Source organism: Rhineura floridana, chromosome 5, assembly GCF_030035675.1.
Source record: "Rhineura floridana isolate rRhiFlo1 chromosome 5, rRhiFlo1.hap2, whole genome shotgun sequence".
Lineage (NCBI taxonomy): Eukaryota > Metazoa > Chordata > Lepidosauria > Squamata > Rhineuridae > Rhineura > Rhineura floridana.
In genome coordinates, this window is record NC_084484.1 from 188,191,208 (window position 1) to 188,211,170 (window position 19,963).

Here is a 19,963-nt window from a genome sequence, read left to right on the forward strand (position 1 = left end):
CCTAAAATCTGTGGAAAGCCCAGAACCGGACAAGATGGTTAGAGAAAGACAAGTTTGTGGTTGACCAACAATGTTCTCTCCTTTGAAGGAAAGGTGAGTCGGGGGGGGGAGAAGCTGCATCCCAGCTAAGAGAAAAGGGCTGCGAGATACTTCCCCCGCCCCCCGAAGCACTATAACCACTAGACACCAGCACCAAGCTCCCCCACCCATGGCAGCCTCTGCAAAGGTCCAACCCGCATACTCAGAGTTTCACTTACATCAGCTTGCTAAACTCCTGTGGCTCAGACTGCACACATGCAGGAAAGGAATCCAAAAAGCTTTATTGAGAGTCCACAAACAACAGCTTTTTTATTTAAGAAGTCAGGGGTAGGAAAAAGAAGTGAAGTGCACTTGTTTTGTGTGCATTTTAAAATTGCTGAGAGCAGCTCAGTTGGTAACATAACACACATTGGGGGGTGCTGCTCCCACAAGGGTAGGGTTGGGATGGGGGGGTGGAAGTGTGAGGAAAGGGCGCCAATTCTGCTAAGTCAGTGCCGAGTTTTAGTGGAGGCAGACCAGATCATTTTTTTAAAAACCCTGCAAAAAAACCCAGCGAGGCTGGAGGGGGAGGGATCACATACTCACAGCTAGATGGGCAGAAACAAACCCACAAGCCCCCCCCCCTCAGATCAGCCACAGGAGAACGAAGTGGGGGAAGAGAGAAGAGGTGGGAATGGGAAGCTATGATTCCCCCCTCCCTGGCTGCAATGCAGGGGGAGGAGGGGGAGTCCGGCAGCAGCTCTGCTTCTGGTCTGGCTCACCCCAGAGGGACTCAGGAGTGGGCCCCCTGCCCCGGCTTTTCCCCCATGCTCAGGCGGCGGAAGAAACCCACAAGGGCCGAGACGTTCTTTGGGGAAGGCTGGGGGAAAGTGGGGGACACTGGCCCTCCGGGAAGGACCTTCTTCTGGAAGAGGGTGGGGAAGCGGAAGCCACTGGGGCCCTCTGGCGACACCGGGCCCTTGGAGGAAGCAGCAGGTGGAGTCACAAGGAAGGCTTTGAGACCCTGCCCGAAGAGCCCCCCTGTCCTCTTGCCACAGCTAGGGGGGGTGGCAGCTTCAGGCTCTATGGGGACAGGGGGCTCCGGGCAAGGGGACAGCGTGGCAAGAGTGTGGCGCCGGCTGAGGGGCAAGGGTCTCTCTCTGGCCTGGGGGCTATCCAGGGCAGGGCCCCGGGGTCCTCGCAGGGACCGGCTGCTGCGTCTTCCCGAGCGAGGAGGGTGGCGGAAAAGCAGGTCCAGCTCAATGTCCTGCAAGCCGGGGTCCTGCGCAGAGCACGTGGTGATGGAGCGCCGCTTCTGCTTTTCCCGCTGCTCGCGCTCCTGGAGCTGCTGCCGGCAAATGGCTGCCTCTCGGGCCTGGTTGTCCTGGGGAAAGGAGGCAGAGGTGGAGAGCAGTGAGTTTGTCCCGTGCTTTGCCCTCTTGGAAACACTGGGGCAGAGGCGGCAGCCTGGGGGTGGTACACTTAAGGGGAGCTCCAAGGCTCAGCAGGCGGAAGCAAAGCCATCACCCCCACTACTACCAACCACCACCACCCCCCCACAATACAAGCCACACAATGCTTCTCTGGAATTGGGCAAGGGGGCTCAAGACCACCTAGCACTGCCTCCATCAAATTTGTTCCCCAAAGTCTTGGACCCCTTGGGGTTTCCAACAGTGGAGAAGCTGCATGTGTGAACAAGGTGGTGGTGGTGGTAGTGGGAAGAGGCGTACGGACCATCCCACCTACATACTTTGGGGGGGCCAGTTTTTACCTGAACAGCAGCAAGGAAACGCTCCCCAAAGGCCTGGAAGATGCCACAGCACTCAGGCAAGTTGAAGGTCTCCAGATCCTCACAGAGGAAGTCGCAGAGGGTAGCTTGTGCCTGGTGCAGATCCTCCTGAGAGGTCCTCACGGCGCCTAGTTCTGCAGCTGCCACTTGAAGGAAGGACCCCATCTGGGCCTCCAAGCCCAGGGGCTCCAGCTCTCCTTGAGCCCCCGACAGACGCTGCTCCAAGCTCTCCAGCTCCACCATCACCTCCTGATCAATGATCCTGGGAAGGAACACGGTAGAGGTCCAGCAGCTAAGCTTGCTTAATTCCCCATCCCCTCCACCCACAAAGGGCCAGATGCCCCCCCTCCCCATGCAATGGCAACAAGCACACTAAACTTGCAGCCTCCAGGCCTGGTAGAGCATGCTGGAGAAGGGCTTGGCCAAAATTTTAATTCATTGGAAAGTGGCGCAGGATGGAAGGACTGTCTCTCTGCAAAGCACACCATCTCCTCCTTGGGACTAATTCCCACCCACTCCCTCCACCAAAAAAAATAGAGGGTCCCACTGGTGCCACTGGCTTCCCTTCCTCACCGTGACGCAGGGCCAACGTGCGGGAGTTTGCTGGGAAAGCGCAACAGAGTTGGGTCCTTCTTCTCTGCCTCCTGTGTGGAGAAGGAGATTACTTAGCCCTTAATATCCTTTGCTGCCCCCCTCCACGATGGCCACGTAGCCAATGCAAGGTAGCCAGAGAGAGAAAGAGAGAGGGTGATGTGTCTGGGTCACTCCATGCTCAAACCATGAAGCTAACACGACTCCCTCAGCCACACAAGGAGGAAGCAAGGTTGACCACAGACACAGGTCCTCTTCTGGAACACCAACTGGCTAGGAAACAGCAAGCAGAAAATAGGAATCAATTCAAAGTTCTCCAATGGAGGAATGTAGAAAGTGGAGTCCTCCAAAGATTAGTATTGAGACCAAGGGTGTCCGCAGCAGGGGGCACCCCCCTAAAAAATTATAAATGTAATGGTAGGTGAAGTGGGTTGCCAATGACTTGTAGTAACAATTCATAGACCTTGTCCCCCTCAAAAAATATTTCTGCAAACACTCTTGATTGGGACCTGTGCATTCATAAACAATCTTGAGTTAGGGGTGAGCAGTGAGGTGGCCAAGTTTGCTGATACTAAATCGTTCAGGGTAGTTAAAACAAAAAGGGATTGTGAAGAGCTCCAAAAGGACCTCTCCGAACTGAGTGAATGGGTGGAAAAATGGCAAACACAATTCAATGTAAACGTGTGTAAAGAGTTTTTGCTCTAATATGCATAATTTCACAGATATGCTCATGGGGTCCAAACTGGTGCTGCCTGACCAGGAATGAGACCTTGGGCGATGTAGTGGACTGCTCAATGAGGCTCAGTGTGTGGCAACACTGAAAAAGGCAAACTTCATGCTAGGAATTATTAGGAAAGGGATTGAAAAGAAAACTGTCAAAATCACAATATGGCCACATTTGGAGTACTGTGTACAGTTCTGGTCACCTCACCTCAAAAAGGACATTGTTGAGCTGGAAAAGTTCCAGAGAAGGGCAACCAGAATGATCAAGGGGATGAAGTGGCTCCCCTACGAGGAAAGGTTGCAGCATTTGGGGCTTTTCTAAACTTTGTGCTTCTGATAATCTTCCTTCCTGTACTCTTAGAGATGCTGACCACATCTTCTGGCTCCTCCCATCTGTCCTTCTTGGCATCTCCAGGAGAGGGGACAAAGCTGGTTAGCTAGAGCAAGAAGCTCTCTTTCCTACCAAGAACGTTCTTCCTTAAATAAACCAGCTTTTCTTGTGAAGGCACAGACCTGAACTAGCAAGACCTGAACAGGGTGGTTTATAACAGATGCTATTGGAGGTGGCTGATTCATAGGGTCACCATAAGTCGTAACTGACTTGAAGGCACATAACAAAGTCCCTCTGCATGCAAAGTAAAAGTCTGCTTGTATCGGTGAAGCCCTACACTTGTTCACAATTTGGCTGTGCGCATCAGCTCACTCTGCTAAACGGGGAAATGAAAGGGTTGTATAAGATGAATGGTGTGGCAGAAATGCAGAGAGGATTTCTCTCTCTCTCAGATGTGTGTGTGTGTGTGTAAAAACTCGGACTCGTGGACATCCAAGGAAGCTGAATTTTGGAGGACTCAGGACAGACCAGAGAAAGTATTTATTCACTATGGAATTCACTCCCACAAGAGGTAATTAAGACCACCAACATGGATGGCTTTAAAAAAGGGTTAGACAAATTCATGGAGGATAAGTCTGTCAGGGGCTACTCGTCACGACGTCTATGTTCACTGTCAGAGCAGCTTGCCCAGAATGCCAGCAGCTGGGAATCCCAAGCAGGGAGAGGTGCTCTTTTACTCCTTGTGGGCCTGGCCATTGTGAGAACAGGATACTGGACTAGATGGGCCCCTTTTGGCCTGATCCAGCAGGCTCACCTTATGTCCCTAGGGATGCTCGCTCCAAGGATGTACTTGAGGAGGCAGTTAAACCTGCTCCCCTTTTTCAGCTCAGCATCAAGCCAGCCTGCCCTGATCAGCAGAGCCACGCCTCAACTCCCTGTTGGGGGCTTGGCCACAGATGAGTGTGGCGAGGCTAAGGAGGGTGGGACATTGAAAGGGGGGTCAACAGAGCCTCCAAGAGAGTTGTTCTACTTACACCATTCAACATGGGCAAGACTGGGGTTGGCACCCAGCATCCACTAGCAAATACCAGAGCCCCCCACCAACGACAGCCCAACCCATCGAACCCTGCCCTTTCCAGAACACTGAGGCGCCACCATTTCCTAAAATGCTCCAGAGGCCCTGAAGTAGAATTGCTCCAGGACATTCTGGATATTTTCGTGGAGGCTCCAAGTCACCTCTGCACTCATGGAAGTGCTTCTACCACCCCCCTTTGCTATCTCCAGGGATGTCTGCCAGAACCAAGACTCATGACAGCCCCCACCCACCCAAACTCAACCCTTGCCATAATTTATTTATTTTAGATTTATATCCTGCCCTTCCTCCCAGTAGGAGCCCAGGGCGGCATAATAACTGGCCCACTTTCCAGATTTCTTGATTGAAGACAGAAAACAGAAGGGACTAGCTTATGGAGAGTTAATGGGGCAAGGAATAAAAGGAGCATTTATTCATGGATCAGGTGGTTGGAGTCTACTACCGACCACCCAATCAAGGAGAAGACAAGGATAAAAATTTTGCAAAGCAAATTGCCAGTGTTTCAAGCAGGCATGATGTAGTAGTAATGGGGGACTTCAATTACCCCGATATCTGTTGGGAGACAAACTCTGCCAAACACGGCTCCTCCAAGGAATTCTTGATTTGTGTTGGAAATAACTTTCTCCTACAGAAAGTGGAGGAAGCAACTAGAGGATCAGCTATCCTTGACTTGATTCTAACCAACAGAGATGACCTGGTGGATAAAGAGGCAGTTACGGGGCCTCTGGGGGGAAGTGACCACGCTATACTTGAGTTCTTGATCTTAAAGGAAGCAAAAGCTGAGAGTAGCCACACACGTACCCTGGACTTCAGGAAAGCTGATTTTAGGACAATGGTAAGTAAGGTTCTGTGGCAAGTGACCCCAATGAGAAAAGGAGTCCAAGATGGGTGGGTGTTTCTACAAAAGGAAACTCTAAAGGTACAATGGCAAACAATTTAACAAGGAAAAAAGGTGGAAGACAGCAGAAGAAGCCAATGTGGCTGCACAAAAAGCTTAGAAATGACCTGAAAACAAAAAAGGATAGTGCAGACAGGTAGCGCGGAATTGCAGGGATGGCATCCGGAAGGCTAAAGCTGCGAATGAGCTGAGGTTAGTGAGAGATGCCACAGGCAACAAAAACGCTTTCTTCAGGTACATCCAGAGTAAAAGACAGAGAAAAGAAATGGTGGTTCAGCCACTTAGTGAGGATGGCAAAATCATAACACATGACAAAGAAAAGGCAGAAGTGCTCAATTCCTACTTTGGCTCGGTCTTCTCCCAAAAGTGGGTCTATGACCTTCCTGGCAAATGTGAAGTTGAAGGGGTAGAATTGCAGCTTGAGACTGATAGACAAATGGTCAAGGAACACCTAGTCACTTTGAACGAGTTCAAATCTCCAGGGCCTGATGAACTGCATCCTAGAGTATTGAAGGAACTGTCTGAAGAACTCTCAGAACCGCTGTCTATTATCTTTGCGAAATCATGGAGGACTGGTGAAGTGCCGCATGACTGGAGGAGGGCTAATGCTGTCCCAATCTTCAAAAAGGGCAAAAAGGAGGAACCTGGGAACTACAGACTAGTCAGCCGGTCATCAGTGCCTGGGAAACTTCTGGAGCAGATTGTAAAGCAGTCAGTCTGTAAGCACCTTGAAAACAATACAGTGATTACTAGAAAAATGTAAATGTACTGCCTTCAAGTCGATTCTGACTTATGGCGACCCTATGAATAGGGTTTTCGTGGTAAGCGGTATTCAGAGATGTTTACCATTGCCTTCCTCTGAGGTTGAGAGGCACCCAAGGTCACCCACCGTAGTCCAACACTCTAACCGCTACACCACACTGGCTCTCGATTACTAGAAGCCAACACAAATTTATCAATAACAAATCCTGCCAGACTAATCTTATCTCATTTTTTGATCAGCTAATCTCCCTGGTAGACTGTAGGAATGCTGTGAACATAATATATCTTGACTTCAGCAGAGCTTTTGACAAAGTGTTTCATGAAACACTGATTAGCAAGCTAGCTGAACGTTAGCTGGATGGAACAACTATCAAGTGGATTCACAGTTGGCTACAGAATCCTAATCAAAGAGTGCTTATCAATAGCTCATTCTCCAACTGGGGTGAGGTAATGAGCAGGGTACCACAGGGCTTGGTCCTGGTCCTGGTGCTCTTCATCATTTAATGACTTGGATGAAAAGGTGCAGGGAATGCTGATCAAATCTGCTTTTGTTCTTGTTGTTATGCCCCTTCCAGTCGATTACGACTTATGGTGACCCTACGAATCAGCGACCTCCAATAGCATATGTCGTGAACCACCCTGTTCAGATCTTGGAAGTTCAGGTCTGTGGCTTCCTTTATGGAATCAAAGAATCATAGAATAGTAGAGTTGGAAGGGGCCTATAAGGTCATCAAGTCCAACCCCCTGCTCAATGCAGGAATCCAAATCAAAGTATTCCCGACAGATGGCTGTCCAGCTGCCTCTTGAATGTCTCCAGTGTCAGAGAGCCTATTACCTCTCTAGGTAATTTGTTCCATTGTCGTATGGCTCTAACAGGAAGTTTTTCCTGATGTTCAGTAGAAATCTGGCTTCCTGCAACTTTAGCCCATTATTCCATGTCCTGTACTCTGGTACGATCGAGAAGAGATCCTGGCTCTCCTCTGTGTGACAACCTTTCATGTACTTGAAGAGTGCCATATCTCCCCTCAGTCATCTCTTCTCCAGCCTAAACATGCCCAGTTCTTTCAGTCTCTCATAGGGCTTTGTTTCCAGTCCCCTGATCAATCCATCTCTTGTTTGGCCTTCCTCTTTTTCTACTCCCTGCTGTTTTTCCCAGCATTATTGTCTTTTCTAGTGAATTATGTCTTCTCATGATGTGTCCAAAGTATGAAAACCTCAGTTTCATCATTTTAGCTTCTAATGATAGTTCTGGTTTAATTTGTTCTAACACCCAATTATTTGTCTTTTTCATAGTCCGTGGTATGCACAAAGCTCTCCTCTAACACCACATTTCAAATGAGTTGATTTTTCTCTTATCTGCTTTTTTCACTGTCCAACTTTCACATCCATACATAGAGATCGGGAATACCATGGTCTGAATGATCTTGACTTTAGTGTTCAGTGATACAGCTTTGCATTTGAGGACCTTTTCTAGTTCTCTCATAGCTGCCCTCCCCAATCCTAGACTTCTTCTGATTTCTTGACTATTGTCTCCATTTTGGTTAATGACTGTGCCAAGGTATTGATAATCCTTGACAAGTTCAATGTCCTCATTGTCAACTTTAAAGTTACATAAGTCTTCTGTTGTCATTACTTTAGTCTTCTTGATGTTCAGGTGTAGTCCTGCTTTTGTGCTTTCCTCTTCAACTTTCATCAGCATTTTTTTCAAATCATTACTGGTTTCTGCTAAGAGTATGGTATTGTCTGCATATCTTAAATTATTGACATTTCTCCCTCCAATTTTCACATATCTTGGTCCAATCCCACTTTCTGTATGATATGTTCTGCGTACGGATTAAACAAATAGGATGATAAAATACACCTCTGTCTCACACCCTTTCCGATTGGGAACCAATTGGTTTCTACATATTATGTCCTTACAGTAGCCTCTTGTCCAGAATATAGGCTGAGCATCAGGACCATCAGATGCTGTGGCACCCCTATTTCTCTTAAAGCATTCCATAGTTTTTCATGATCTACACAGTCAAATTGCTGTAATCTATAAAGCACAGGGTGATTTCCTTCTGAAATTCTTTGGTCCGTTCCATTATCCAACGTATGTTTGCACTATGATCTCTGGTGCCTCTTCTCTTTCTAAGTCCAGCTTGGAGGTCTGGCATTTCTCGCTCCATATATGGTAGAATCTTAAGCATTACTTTACTTGCATGGGATATTAAGGCAATAGTTCCATAATTACTGCATTCCCTGAAATCCCCTTTCTTTGGAATTGGGATGTACATTGAAAGTTTCCAATCTGTGGGCCATTGTTTAGTTTTCCATATTTGTTGACAGATTTTTGTCAAAATTTGGTCAGATTCAATCTCAGTAGCTTGTAGCACCTCTATTGGTATGCCATCTATTCCTGGTGATTTGTTTCTTCCAAGTATTTTAAGAGCAGCTTTCAACTCACATTCTAAGATTTCTGGTTCTTCATCATATGGTTCCTCTGAGAATGAATCTGTCATCTTTGCATCACTTTTATAGAGTTCTTCAGTGTATTGCTTCAATCTTCCTTTTATTTCATCTCAGTCAGTCAGTGTGTTCCTGTTGATTATTCAACATCCCTACTCTTGGTTTAAATTTCCCTTTCATTTCTCTAATCTTTTGGAACAGGGCTCTTGTTTTACCCTTTTGTTGTCCTCTTCAATTTCTATACAGTAATTATTGTAATAGTTCTCTTTGTTCCTACATACTAGTTGCTGTATTGTTGCATTTAGGGTTCTAACAGTGTTTCTATCTCCTTTTGTTTTTGCCTTCCTTCTCTCTTTAATCATTTGAAGAGTTTCTTCAGTCATCCATTGAGATCTTTCTCTCTTTTTAACTGGAGGTATTGTCTTTTTGCATTCTTCCCTGATAATGTCTCTGACTTCACTCCATAGTTCTTCTGGTTCTCTGTCAACTAAGTTGAAAGCCTCAAATCTGTTCCTTATTTGATCTTTATATTCTTCTGGGATGTTATTTAAATTGTATTTTGCCATTATGATTGCTTTGTTCTTCTTCTTTAGCTTTACTCTGATTTTCGATATGACCAGTTCATGATCTGTACCACAGTCTGCTCCTGATGTTGTTGTTGCAGAAAGTATGGACTTCTCCATCTTCTGCTACCAATTATATAATCAATTTGATTCCTACATTGACCATTTGGTGATATCCACGTGCACAGTCGTCTTTTCGGTTGTTCAAAAAATGTGTTTGCAAGAAACAAATTATTGGCTTCACAGAATTCAATTAAGTCTTTCTCCTGCTTCATTTCTATCTCCTAAGCCCCATTTCCCCACAATTCCTAGTTCTTCTCTGTTCCCTTCTTTTCCATTCCAGTCCCCCATGGTTATCAGCACACCTTGTTTTGGTGTGTGATCAATTTCTTCCTGTACTTCTGCATAAAATCTCTCCAATTCTGCATTTGCCGTTGGAGTGTACATTTGGATGATGGTTATGTTAATAGGTTTCCCATTTAATCTCATTGATATCACTCGCTCAGACAGACCTTGCGTTGTAGCTCTTAATTGTTTTTGCTACATCACTTCTCATTATTAAAGCAACCCTGTTTCTTCTTAATTTCTTATTTCCTACATAAAATATTTTGTACTTGCCCGACTGAATATGTCCCATTCCCATTTTAATTCACTCACCCCAAGTATGGTGATAGTGATACGTTCCATTTCATGCTTGACAATTTCTAACTTTCCTGGTTCATGCTTCTCACATTCCATGTTCCTATTGTGTGCTTTGTACAACTCTCCTTTCGCATCTGTGCGCATCAACCTCTGGGCTTCCTTTTGGCTTTGACCCAGCTGCGTCATTAGTCACAGCGCTACTCGTACGTGTCCTTTGTTCTTCCCCAGTAGCTCGGTAAGTGCCTTCTGACTGGGGTCTCATCTTCCAGCACTATCTCGTGTTGCATTTTGGATACTCTGTTCATAGGATTTTCATGGTAAGAGATATTCAGAGGTGGTTTACCATTGCCTTCCTCTGAGTTTGGATGCCTCTGGTGTCTCAGCTTTGACCATTCCGCCTTGGGTGCCCCTGCTAGGAGTCTAGCCTCTTGGTCTAGACTCCTGACGGCATTGCTCTCAGCTTCTTCAACACTCTCAAACCCCCTCACCATGTTAAGGTGTGCATCCTAGAAGGGACCAGTCAGCCTATCCTGAAAAAACCCACAGCTGATGGCATGGGAAACCACTGAGAGGTCCAGCAGAACCAGCCAGCAGAAGAGCCTTCCTGTCTTGCTCCCAGAAAAAGTCAAACATCAGGCTGACTGAGGAAGTATCAGTTCCAAGATCAGGCATAAAGCCGGATTAAAATGGACGTGGAAGCTCAGCCGCATCCACCAGTGCCTGGAGTTAAACCAGCAACCTCCGCTTGAGCGTGTTGCCCGGGGAGGGAAGTCAGCAGCCAGATGATCATTATTTAGCCCTTGCAGGTGCAAGGCAGGTTCTGCCTAGAATGGCACCTGGTTGGCCACTGTGAGCAGGCTCTTCTTATGTTCTTATGTTAATGGTCCCAGGATCACCATCCTTTAGTGCAGCTGGGAGTGCTCCCCCGCCTCCGAGGCATTTGCCATGTCTGGGATCCAGAGGGTCAATATAAGGCAAATGCACTAGCCATTTGGGGTGGGCTGCATTTATCCAGGCACCTTGCCCATATCCTCAGGCCTCAGCAGCAGAAAGCCATTTATCAGTTGGGCTTCTGGACACCTCCACAGATTGGACAAGCATAGCACCCAGGAGGCAGTGGCATGCCAAGGAACAGAGAGGGCTCTTGCCAGGAGTGGGGAGATCACACTTGGGTGTGGGAAGCCTTCATGAGTAGATGAGACATGCTGCTCTTCACAGCACAACGAGGGCATCAGCAGGAACGCCAGCAATGCCAACTGGAACCTTCCTCCCCCTGGGGCTCTCCAGTGTATTTTGGAGAATAAGGCTCTGAGGGGAGGGAGCAAAGGGGAATAGTCACTGTGCATCTAAAGCTCGGCTAGAATTGATTCCTCCATGACAAGGGAATTAAGAAGCCCCCCATTACTGACCACCATCCGCCTGCACACTTGAAGCAAGTAGAGAGCTGGTCCCACCATCGTGCATTTGACTGCTAACATGCTGGCCAGAGTCTTGAGCAGCACCAGTGGAGGCAGCCTCTGCAGGGATGTTGGGATGCCCAGAAACAGCATCCTGGAGATCCACAATACTAGAGTCAAGATCACCTCAGGCAGCGATTGCTAGGAAGTGGAATTAGACTGGATGAGGATTCAAAGACTGAGGCCGAGTCCTGAGGAGACCAAAACGTTGATGCTGAGTAGCCCAGTTGACACAGGCACCAGTGAATGGCCCATCTTCCTCTTGCTGAGCACAGCGGGGGGCAGGGGAGTCCCCTAGACCGAGACCTGCTACTTGGTTTGGCAGGTGCAGGCAGGATCCCTCCCCCATGAGCATGCTGCTTGCTCACCACTGGACTCGGTTACGTGAGGCACTTGGTGAGGGGCAGCTCTGGAAGGACTGCGGAAATGTCAGCCCCGCTGGCTGCTGCCGGCCACCAAGGGTCTAACGGGGCTCTTCTTCAAGTGCCATGCTGGCTGCCAGGTGGGTTTCAAAATGATGTCCTGCGTGGCCTGGAGCCAGTCTGCCTTCAACGTGACCATGTTGGAGGAGGAGAGAGGCTGTTTGGGGATGCTGTTCCTACCTCTGTTTGTCATGTTGCTCTTGTGGGCCAGTTTCTCTGCCTGTCTTTGCTTATGCTGCCACCCGCATTGGGCGCATGGCACCTCCCTCCCTCCCTCGCTAAAATCCCCCAAAGGGGCACGGAGCTCACCAGGGCCATGAAGTGCAGTAGGTCCATCCCAGGCCTGTTCGCTTTGGTGTCAGCTAGCCTGAGCAGCGAGAGCATGCGGAAGCCAACAGCAGAGCCAGCATAGCCTCCCTGGTGGTTGGGGGGGAAGAAGAGAGAAGCCATCAGTGAAGGGAGCCATGCCCCAGAGCCCCCATACCTGCCATGGCTCTCCCTGCATCCACATTTTCCTACAGTTCTCCTCATGTGTGCAGAGTCTGCTTATGTGCACAGGCACCTACGCAGGCTCACAAAAGCCCTCATGGCTGGCCATGGGGCAACTGCTCGAGGGGGCTGAGCAGAGACCTGGTGGCCAGGCTGTAGTCCAAGGGCCACCTGAGGAGAAGGAAACCCTTAACCATGAGCTTTTCTGCAGGGACATGGAGGTCCTCCTTTTCCCAGTTGGGCGGCCAAAAAGCTACGCAAAGCAGGGCCTGCCTCTTCCTAAGGAGCAGCACCTCTGATGCACCACCTCTTCACCCACAGCTGGGGTAGGCTTGGCAGCTTTTACCTTCCAACCCACTGGCGGACAAAGGAGCCGGACCCCAACAAGGAGCCTGTAGGGCCTCAAGGCTGAGCCAAGAGGCTTGCATTTCCGGCTCCCCAGACCAGAGATTCTTGTTCTCTCCCAAGCCCAGCCCAGCCCAGTTACCTCATTCATGTAGTTCCCTGCCTCCAGCACCAGCCGGATGAGTTCGTGCAGCTCCTCACACTCCAACAGCTCTGGAGAAGGGAAGGGTGTGAATGACATTGGGAGGGGAGAAGGGGCTCCTGTCCCAGGCAGGACATGGCTAGATGCCCTTTGAGACTCCTCCAAGTCCCTTTCAGGGTATGAGGAGAAAGAAAGAGGAATGAGGGATAGCGGCTCTGCTGGGCCACTTCATGGGGCACCATTTTGCCTCCAGAACGATGGCACTCACAATCTCTGCTAGCCAGCCCACGGAAGACCCGCTCTGTGTTCTGCCTTGCCCCAAGGACAGGCGACCTCTGGGCAGCGTCCAGCTCAGGATCATTTTCCTCCCGCCATGTGCTGAGGGGAAAGAGCCAAGCAGCCCTCCCCACAGATTCATGTGTCTCCCCCCAAATAAGAGGCAGCACCCCGCCCCCACAGCTAATGTTGCACTGCCAAAGAGGAAGAGACCCCCTTCCTCATCTCTGCTGCTGCTGACACACACCCCCCCGCATGCCCCTTGTGTACCTCGTGCTGCCTCCGTCAGGATCTGGATGGCCGACTGCAGCGAATTCAGCTGAGGAAAGAACTCCTCTCGCAGCACAAGAAGCTCCAGGCGGCGCGCATAGCTGGGGGTGGAGATAAGGGCATCCGTGGGCAGGGCAGGGCAGGCCAGCAGGAGCAGATGCAGCAGGGCGAGTGGAGCCTCTGACACACACCCCCGGCCACCACCGGACTGGCCACTCGCCTCACCTGGGCACTTGGACAAGGAGCAAGGTGAAGGCTTCCGCCTCAGAGAGCCGGCTCTGGCCATCCTGGAACGTTGCCAGCTTTTTGACCTTCCAAAGAGAAATGGGGGGTCACTTGGGAGTCGGCCAGTGGAGCAAGCCCCCCCCGCCTCCACCACCCCAATCTCGCAGCAGCAGCAGCAGCAGCAGCAGCAGCAGCAGCAGCAGCAGCAGCAGCAGCAGCAGCAGCAGTCACCTCCTCCACATCAGGCAGCATCTTGGTCAGCTCCTGCAGCTTCTCAGCGCCATAAAGGGTTCCTGCTCCACCTCGGATATCAGCCACAATCTCTTGGACCGGCCTGGGAAGAGAGGAGGCAGCTGCCTGAACCGGGCCGCAGCCCTCTTCGCCAGCCCATCTGGTCCCCAGACCAGGGCCCCCCAACCACCCCTTTGGCCCCCCAGCCCAGCTTGCTCACTGCCTCCCCTCACCTCTTGAACTGCTTAAGGAAGATCCCCAGGTTCAGAATCTTCTTGGGGTCCAAAAGGGAGACCTGAATGAAGGAGGAGAAAGGAAGCCAGCCCTACAGCTGCCACCACATATCGCACACCACGCACAACCCTGCAAGCACCCCAACAGCTTCCTATAATGCCTCTTGCCTGCCGGGAGGTTTGTGTGAGCGTGTGCTGAAACTCGCTGACTGCAAAAAGACGACAGACGTTCCTTCGTTGCTGCTCTCGCTTTTGCTCTGGCCCCGCCCACCGCTAGCCTGTGACTCCTGTGAGGTTGCCCTGAAGGGAAGGCAGCCCTGAGGCTGAAAAGGGCCCCCCGCTCCTGCCTTGGAGGGTTTTAAAAGAAGTTGACAAATTCGTGCAGCACAGGCCTATTAATGGCATTAAGCCATAGTTTCTAAACAGGAACACCCACACCCAGGGGTGCCAAGAGGATTTCCTGGGCATGGTACACTCTATGTAAATTGGGCTCCCTACACTCCCACCCACCTCCCGGCAATATATTGGCAAGAACTGCTGCTTACATGACGGATATGAACAGTTATTTTGAATCCACAGTCTTATTTTAAGATGTATTTAACAGATTTTTAACCCGCCTTTCAGAGTTCCTGCCCTCACAAGACATTTGCAACAGTTGGTTCAAAAAGCATAATCATATAATTATTAGATAACATTTAAATATTAAAAAATATTTAAAAAATAGGAACAGCTAAAACAACTTGTGCAGCTTGACTGAACCAACTCTCGACTTAACCTACTTCACAGGGTTGTTAAAAAGGGGAAGGACCCAGGAAAAAAAGCAAATATATCATGTCATATTCACAAACTGCAAAATAGAAAAATTCACTACCCAAATTTACAAAAGAAAATGAAAAGCACTGTGGCATGCAGCCGGGTCCACATGTACATAGAGATCCCCCCCTCCCCCCAAAAAACTGCTTGCAGTTTAGGCCTTGCCTGCAAGTTTCAAAATAATACATAGGTAGCTAACATAAAACGTTTTGCATTCTGAAGGGCACCGGCCTAATTACTTTTTTGGAAGCCAGCATCAGAAATGAAAACTTTCCTCTTCCAACAAGCCTTTTAAGTTGCACCTATCCCAGTCAGCGTCTGTGTTAGAATTCCTTTTAATGTCTTTAACCCTTTTTTCTAAAAGAGATGTTTTTAAAGGTTTTTTAAAAAATGTTTTTAATATTGTTTTGTTTTAATGTATTTTAAGGTCTTTTTATGATATCTTAAAGTGTTTTTTAGCATTTCTGTTTGCCTCTCTGGGCTCCTGCTGGGAGGGGCGGGATATAAATAAAATAATAAATAAAATAAATAAAACTAGCAAAACAATAAAAACAAACACAATGACTGTGAATCACAGAACATATATATTGATATATATAGAGAGAGGCCCAAAACATGGGACCTGAAACAAGAATATATAACAATGCAAAATGCTGCCACAGTGAATATAGTAACATGAAAAAATGTACAATGATGACAGGCAAAGGAAAATGACACAATAATACAAATTTGTACACTTGAGCATTATGAATGTCTGAAGAAGCATTGAAACAGTTTAACAATCCTGAATAACTGTCATTTTTGTCTTATTGTGTCATTTTCCTTTGCCTGTCATCGTATATTTTCCGCATGTGTTGGGCCTCTTGATATATTTATTATTTACCTGTTCTGTGATTCACAGTCATTGTGCTCATTTTTATTGTTTTGCTAGTTTTCATTTCAGCTGCATGCCACAGTGCTTTTCACTTTCCTTTGCAAATTTGGGTAGTAACTTTTTCTGTGTATTTTGTGGTTGTACTAGGAGCCCTCTCCTTTTGGTTGGCAATATTCACAAACTGTGCAGCATGTATGTATGTGTTGGGATGGAAGAAACAGGCATAAAGACAATCCCACAATTGTTTTAACTGCAACATTCCACAGTCTTGATATTTTATAGCAAAATACTGACAAAACAAAAGCTTGCCAACACACACATAAATACTCTGAGCATGTGCAACTTGACTGAACCAACTCTCTGCCTAATCTACTTCACAGGATTGTTGGAAAGACTTCATATAATCGTTTATGGTCAAAACCAGTTGGCCACTGCAGAACTTTTTTAAAAAACAGTGTTAATCTTCTGCAAAATAATAGCTGTGACACCTACGTAAGCCCTGCCTAATTGCTTTTTTAAAAAGGATAAAGGAGAGATAAAGATTTGCAACACAATCCTATGCTGTCTACTCAAAATGCCCATTGATTTTCAGAACAATCCTAAACATGTCTACTCAAAAATAAGTCCTACTGAATTGAATGGGGTTTACTCCCAGATATGTGGGATTGGCACTGCAGCTTTACTCCCAGAAAAGTGAGTATAGGATTATAGCCTCATGTTGGGAAGATTTTCAAAACAGGCTATGAATTAGACAAATGAACTGCCTTCTTCAACAGCCCAGGAAATTTAAACATGTATGACCCTTTATATTTAGAAAACTATAACACATTATGCATTATGAGCTACATATACACTTTTTATTTCTGTTCAAAAGTGATTTGATAGCATATACATTTCAACTATTTTTAAATTTAAAAAACCTGCATGTACACTACTATCATCATCATCATCATCATCATCATCACTGAAATTGTTTACTGAGCATGCCTACCAAGATCCTGCTGTGATCTTCTATTCTGTGACTTGTGCTGGATGTGTACACAGAAAGAAAAGTGGGCGGACAGGCACATATGCTGCTGCTGAAAGCTATAAGCTTACTCAGCTTATGTGATGCGTAGATGCACACCATTAACCAATACGCAGAGATGAACAGAAAAGGCAGCTATTTTCAGGACTTGCAAGGGGTTCTACCTATTGCCTGGAGTTCAACCAATCCCTTGTCAATCACAACTATGACTTCATGTATTGGTTAAAAACCTGAAAGGGCAGGGATTGGAGCAGCCAGTTAGCCCGATTCATTCATCCAACTAGAATGTTTTTAACTGATTTTATTGATAATTTTAACTTTTTTTGTAAACCACTTAGAGATTTCTTAGAAGCGGCATAAAAATGTTGTGAAATAAATAAATGGTCCAAGGACTTATTTCCAGATTGCCTCCTGGCATTGCCATGACTAGCACCACCAGCACCAGCACCACATGCCACTTGTTGCCTTTTACACAGGCTTGCAGGTAGTGCTGCCAAGAGCCAAGGAGCCATGAACACAGCACAGGAAGTGAACTTAGACCAGGGCAGGCTGCTGGATTTTCTAGCTCTGGATTTTGTCTGCACTGGCAGGCAGCCTCTCTCCAGGGCTCTTAAAAGAACCTCTCTCATCCTGGGCCAAAGGGCAGCCTGACTGGCCCCCCAACACTCTGGGCTGCAGTAGATGGTACTGTAGCAGCTGAGCTGAAGCACCTGCTCCAGGACAAATGCCCCCCTTTCAGAGGGGTTTCATAAAGCTGCTACCACCACATCTCACTAGAGAAACTCAACCACTCAACATAGCTTGGAAGGACGTCTGGGTTGCAAGGGTGGGCAGGGCAGATGGGCTACCGGCTGAGAGGTTCCACAGCGCAGAGGGCAGAGACCACATTGCAACGGTGGCCATGGGCCAGTCATTATCGCTCAGCATAACCCTCCTTACAGGGTTGTTGTGTGAGGGGAGTAAGGAAAGGAAGACCCATGTATGCTGCATTGAGCTGCAGAGGGGCCACGCCTCCCACTGAGGGCTCGAGCAGCTTCACCGGGCCAGGTTCCTGGGAAGGCCCCCACCTGCCTCCCTGCTTTCAGCTTGTCAGCCTCCTCACGGCAGCCAGGCAGGCAGGCAGCCAGGCGGGGGCTCCCTCAGAGGGGCTGGCTCCTTTGGGCAGCGTCCCTGGGTTGGGCTGCAGATGTGGCCGAGACCGGCTCTCCCGGCCCTTCCCCAATGAGGCTCCCGCCTTGACGATGGACCGTTAGGGCTGCACGTCACAGACTGTGCAACAGTGAAAAGAGTTGCCTTCAGAGAACCCGGGCGGGTGGGCAGACAGCAAAGGGGTAGGTAGGTGGACAGGTGTCCCATCAGGGCCGCATTATGACTTTCGTGGGCCCTAGCACTTTTGCCTTTCTGGGCTCCTTCCTCCATGATAACATCAATATTAACAATTATTTTTGATATAACTTTAAATACTTCAACATTTTATTTTTTTCTGCTTTAGGCAAAATTTAATAAATTTTCGTGAGCCCTAAAAATTTCATTTTTTTCTGATGTGAGAAAAAAATTACAAGATTTTCTTTGACCCTAAAAATTCATTTTTTTCCTCCTGATTTTAAAAGAAATTAAAATATTTTCGTGGGCCCCTAAAAGTATGGTGGGGCCTAGGCACTGTGCCTACTGTATAAGTCGGCCCTAACTGGCCAACCGGCTCTGGCCTCGCTTCTCTCCAGGCCTCGGGACGGAGCCCCCCACTGACCCTGCCCCTCGGGCGCCCGACTCCGCTCCGCCCTCGCTCACCTGCTCCGCCGGCTGCTGCCCGCGCAGGCTGCCCCCCGGCGGCTCCGGGCGCTGCGCGAAAAGCTCCTGCAGGAGCGCGACGTCCAGGTGGAAGGCGCGGCGCCGCCCCGTCCAGAGGTTGGGGCGCCCACGCACGCGCTCCGCTGGGATGGCCTCCCAGTTGAAGTTCCGCAGCTTGGCGGGGCGCCGCTGCCCGGAGGAGCCCTCCGCGCCCAGCGAGACCGGCGGCCCTCCGGGGCTTAAGCCGGCGGCGGGCGGCAGGGGCGGCGGCAAGGGGGCCGCGGGGTCCTGCGGGAGAGAAGCCGCCTCTGGCGAGGAGGAGGAGCAGGAGGCGACGGCCGCAGGGGTCACCCCAGGCCCCGTCCAGTCTGTGGGTGAGGTGGGAGCGCCCCGGACGGTCACCATGACAAGCGGCAAGAGAAAGAACGCGCACGAGACCCGGCAGTCAAGAGCCGCCGCCGCCGCCTCCGTCGGGGAATCCGCCTCCCCCGGGCTCGGTAGGGGGCGGCCTCGCCCGGCCCGAGGACCTGTCGCTCGAGGGCCTATCGCAGAGGCTGCGGGGCCGAGTGCCTGCCTCCCGGTAACCCAGAGAACTTAAGAGCTAGCCCGCTAAAAGAGAGTCGGCCCGGCCAGCGACTCGTTCCCTAGGGTTAGGGTCGGCCCGCCCCTGCGCAGCCCCGCCCTCCTCGCGGGCTTTCTAGAGACGCCTCCTCCCGGAGAGGAGCGCCGCCGGCCCTTCCAAGTCCCGCGGGGTCCGCAACCGAGGTCGCCGACGGAACGGACTACAGGAGAAAGGGCGGCCAGAGGATGGGTGGCTCGCCAGCTCCCGGCATGCTGGCCCCGCCGCCTGGCCACCAGCCAGGCGGGGCGCAGAGAAGCCCGTCTGCAAGCCACCGACATCCCGCCCATCAGCAGCATCTACAGTCCTCAGGGCAGGAAGCTGCACACGTTAAGAAAAAGCCGCGTCCGCGTCTAAAGCCGTCAAAGACCCCAAAGCCCTCATTGTAGCGAGGACCGTCCATCCGCGGCCGCCCCCGTAAAGCCCGGGCAAAAGGGCCTGTTCTGCCCTGTGGTCTGAACGCCGCCAAAGTAGATCCCCCCATCTCAGCTGGTGGGAAGAAGGGGGAGCCGGACCTGGGGCCTGGGCGAGCCCTTCTGCCCTGTGTGGGGGCTCAGCTGGGGGCCAGTTCTCCTTGTCCTGGCTCGTCGGTTCGCTGGACCGACGTCAGAGCTGGGCGTAGCAGGGCCCTCGCTTCTGGGGGGGCGGGGCGTCTCTCCTCACGCCTGAGCGCTCGCCTCGGTCTGCTGCCCGCGTGGGCACCATACCTTCAGCGCCACTTCGCCACCAGCCATCCTGGTGGTTTGGGTTTATGGGCTGCTGCGTTTTTATTCGGTGTCGGGGGTCCTGCCCGTCTCGTGAGCTCCTGAGTGTCGCCCACCCCCAAGATTGGGTGTCGCCCCCCGTCTGGACTGATCGGCAATAGGTGACTTCCTGTTAAGAATTTTACTG

At 49.7% G+C, this 19,963-nt stretch overlaps 1 protein-coding gene across 1 annotated transcript; it reads right to left on the reverse strand.

Annotated features, from left to right (window-relative positions):
* Positions 1-318: 318 nt before the first annotated feature.
* LOC133385708 (FH2 domain-containing protein 1-like) lies at positions 319-19,607 on the reverse strand. The gene is made up of 10 exons (XM_061629285.1): positions 18,454-19,607; positions 13,952-14,013; positions 13,719-13,821; positions 13,488-13,573; positions 13,263-13,363; positions 12,717-12,787; positions 12,050-12,157; positions 2,381-2,451; positions 1,790-2,069; positions 319-1,402 (listed from the first exon to the last, which is right to left on the reverse strand). The coding sequence occupies exons 1-10, from the start codon at positions 18,856-18,858 to the stop codon at positions 812-814; spliced, it is 1,878 nt and encodes a 625-aa protein (XP_061485269.1). The 5' UTR covers positions 18,859-19,607; the 3' UTR covers positions 319-811.
* Positions 19,608-19,963: the final 356 nt, after the last annotated feature.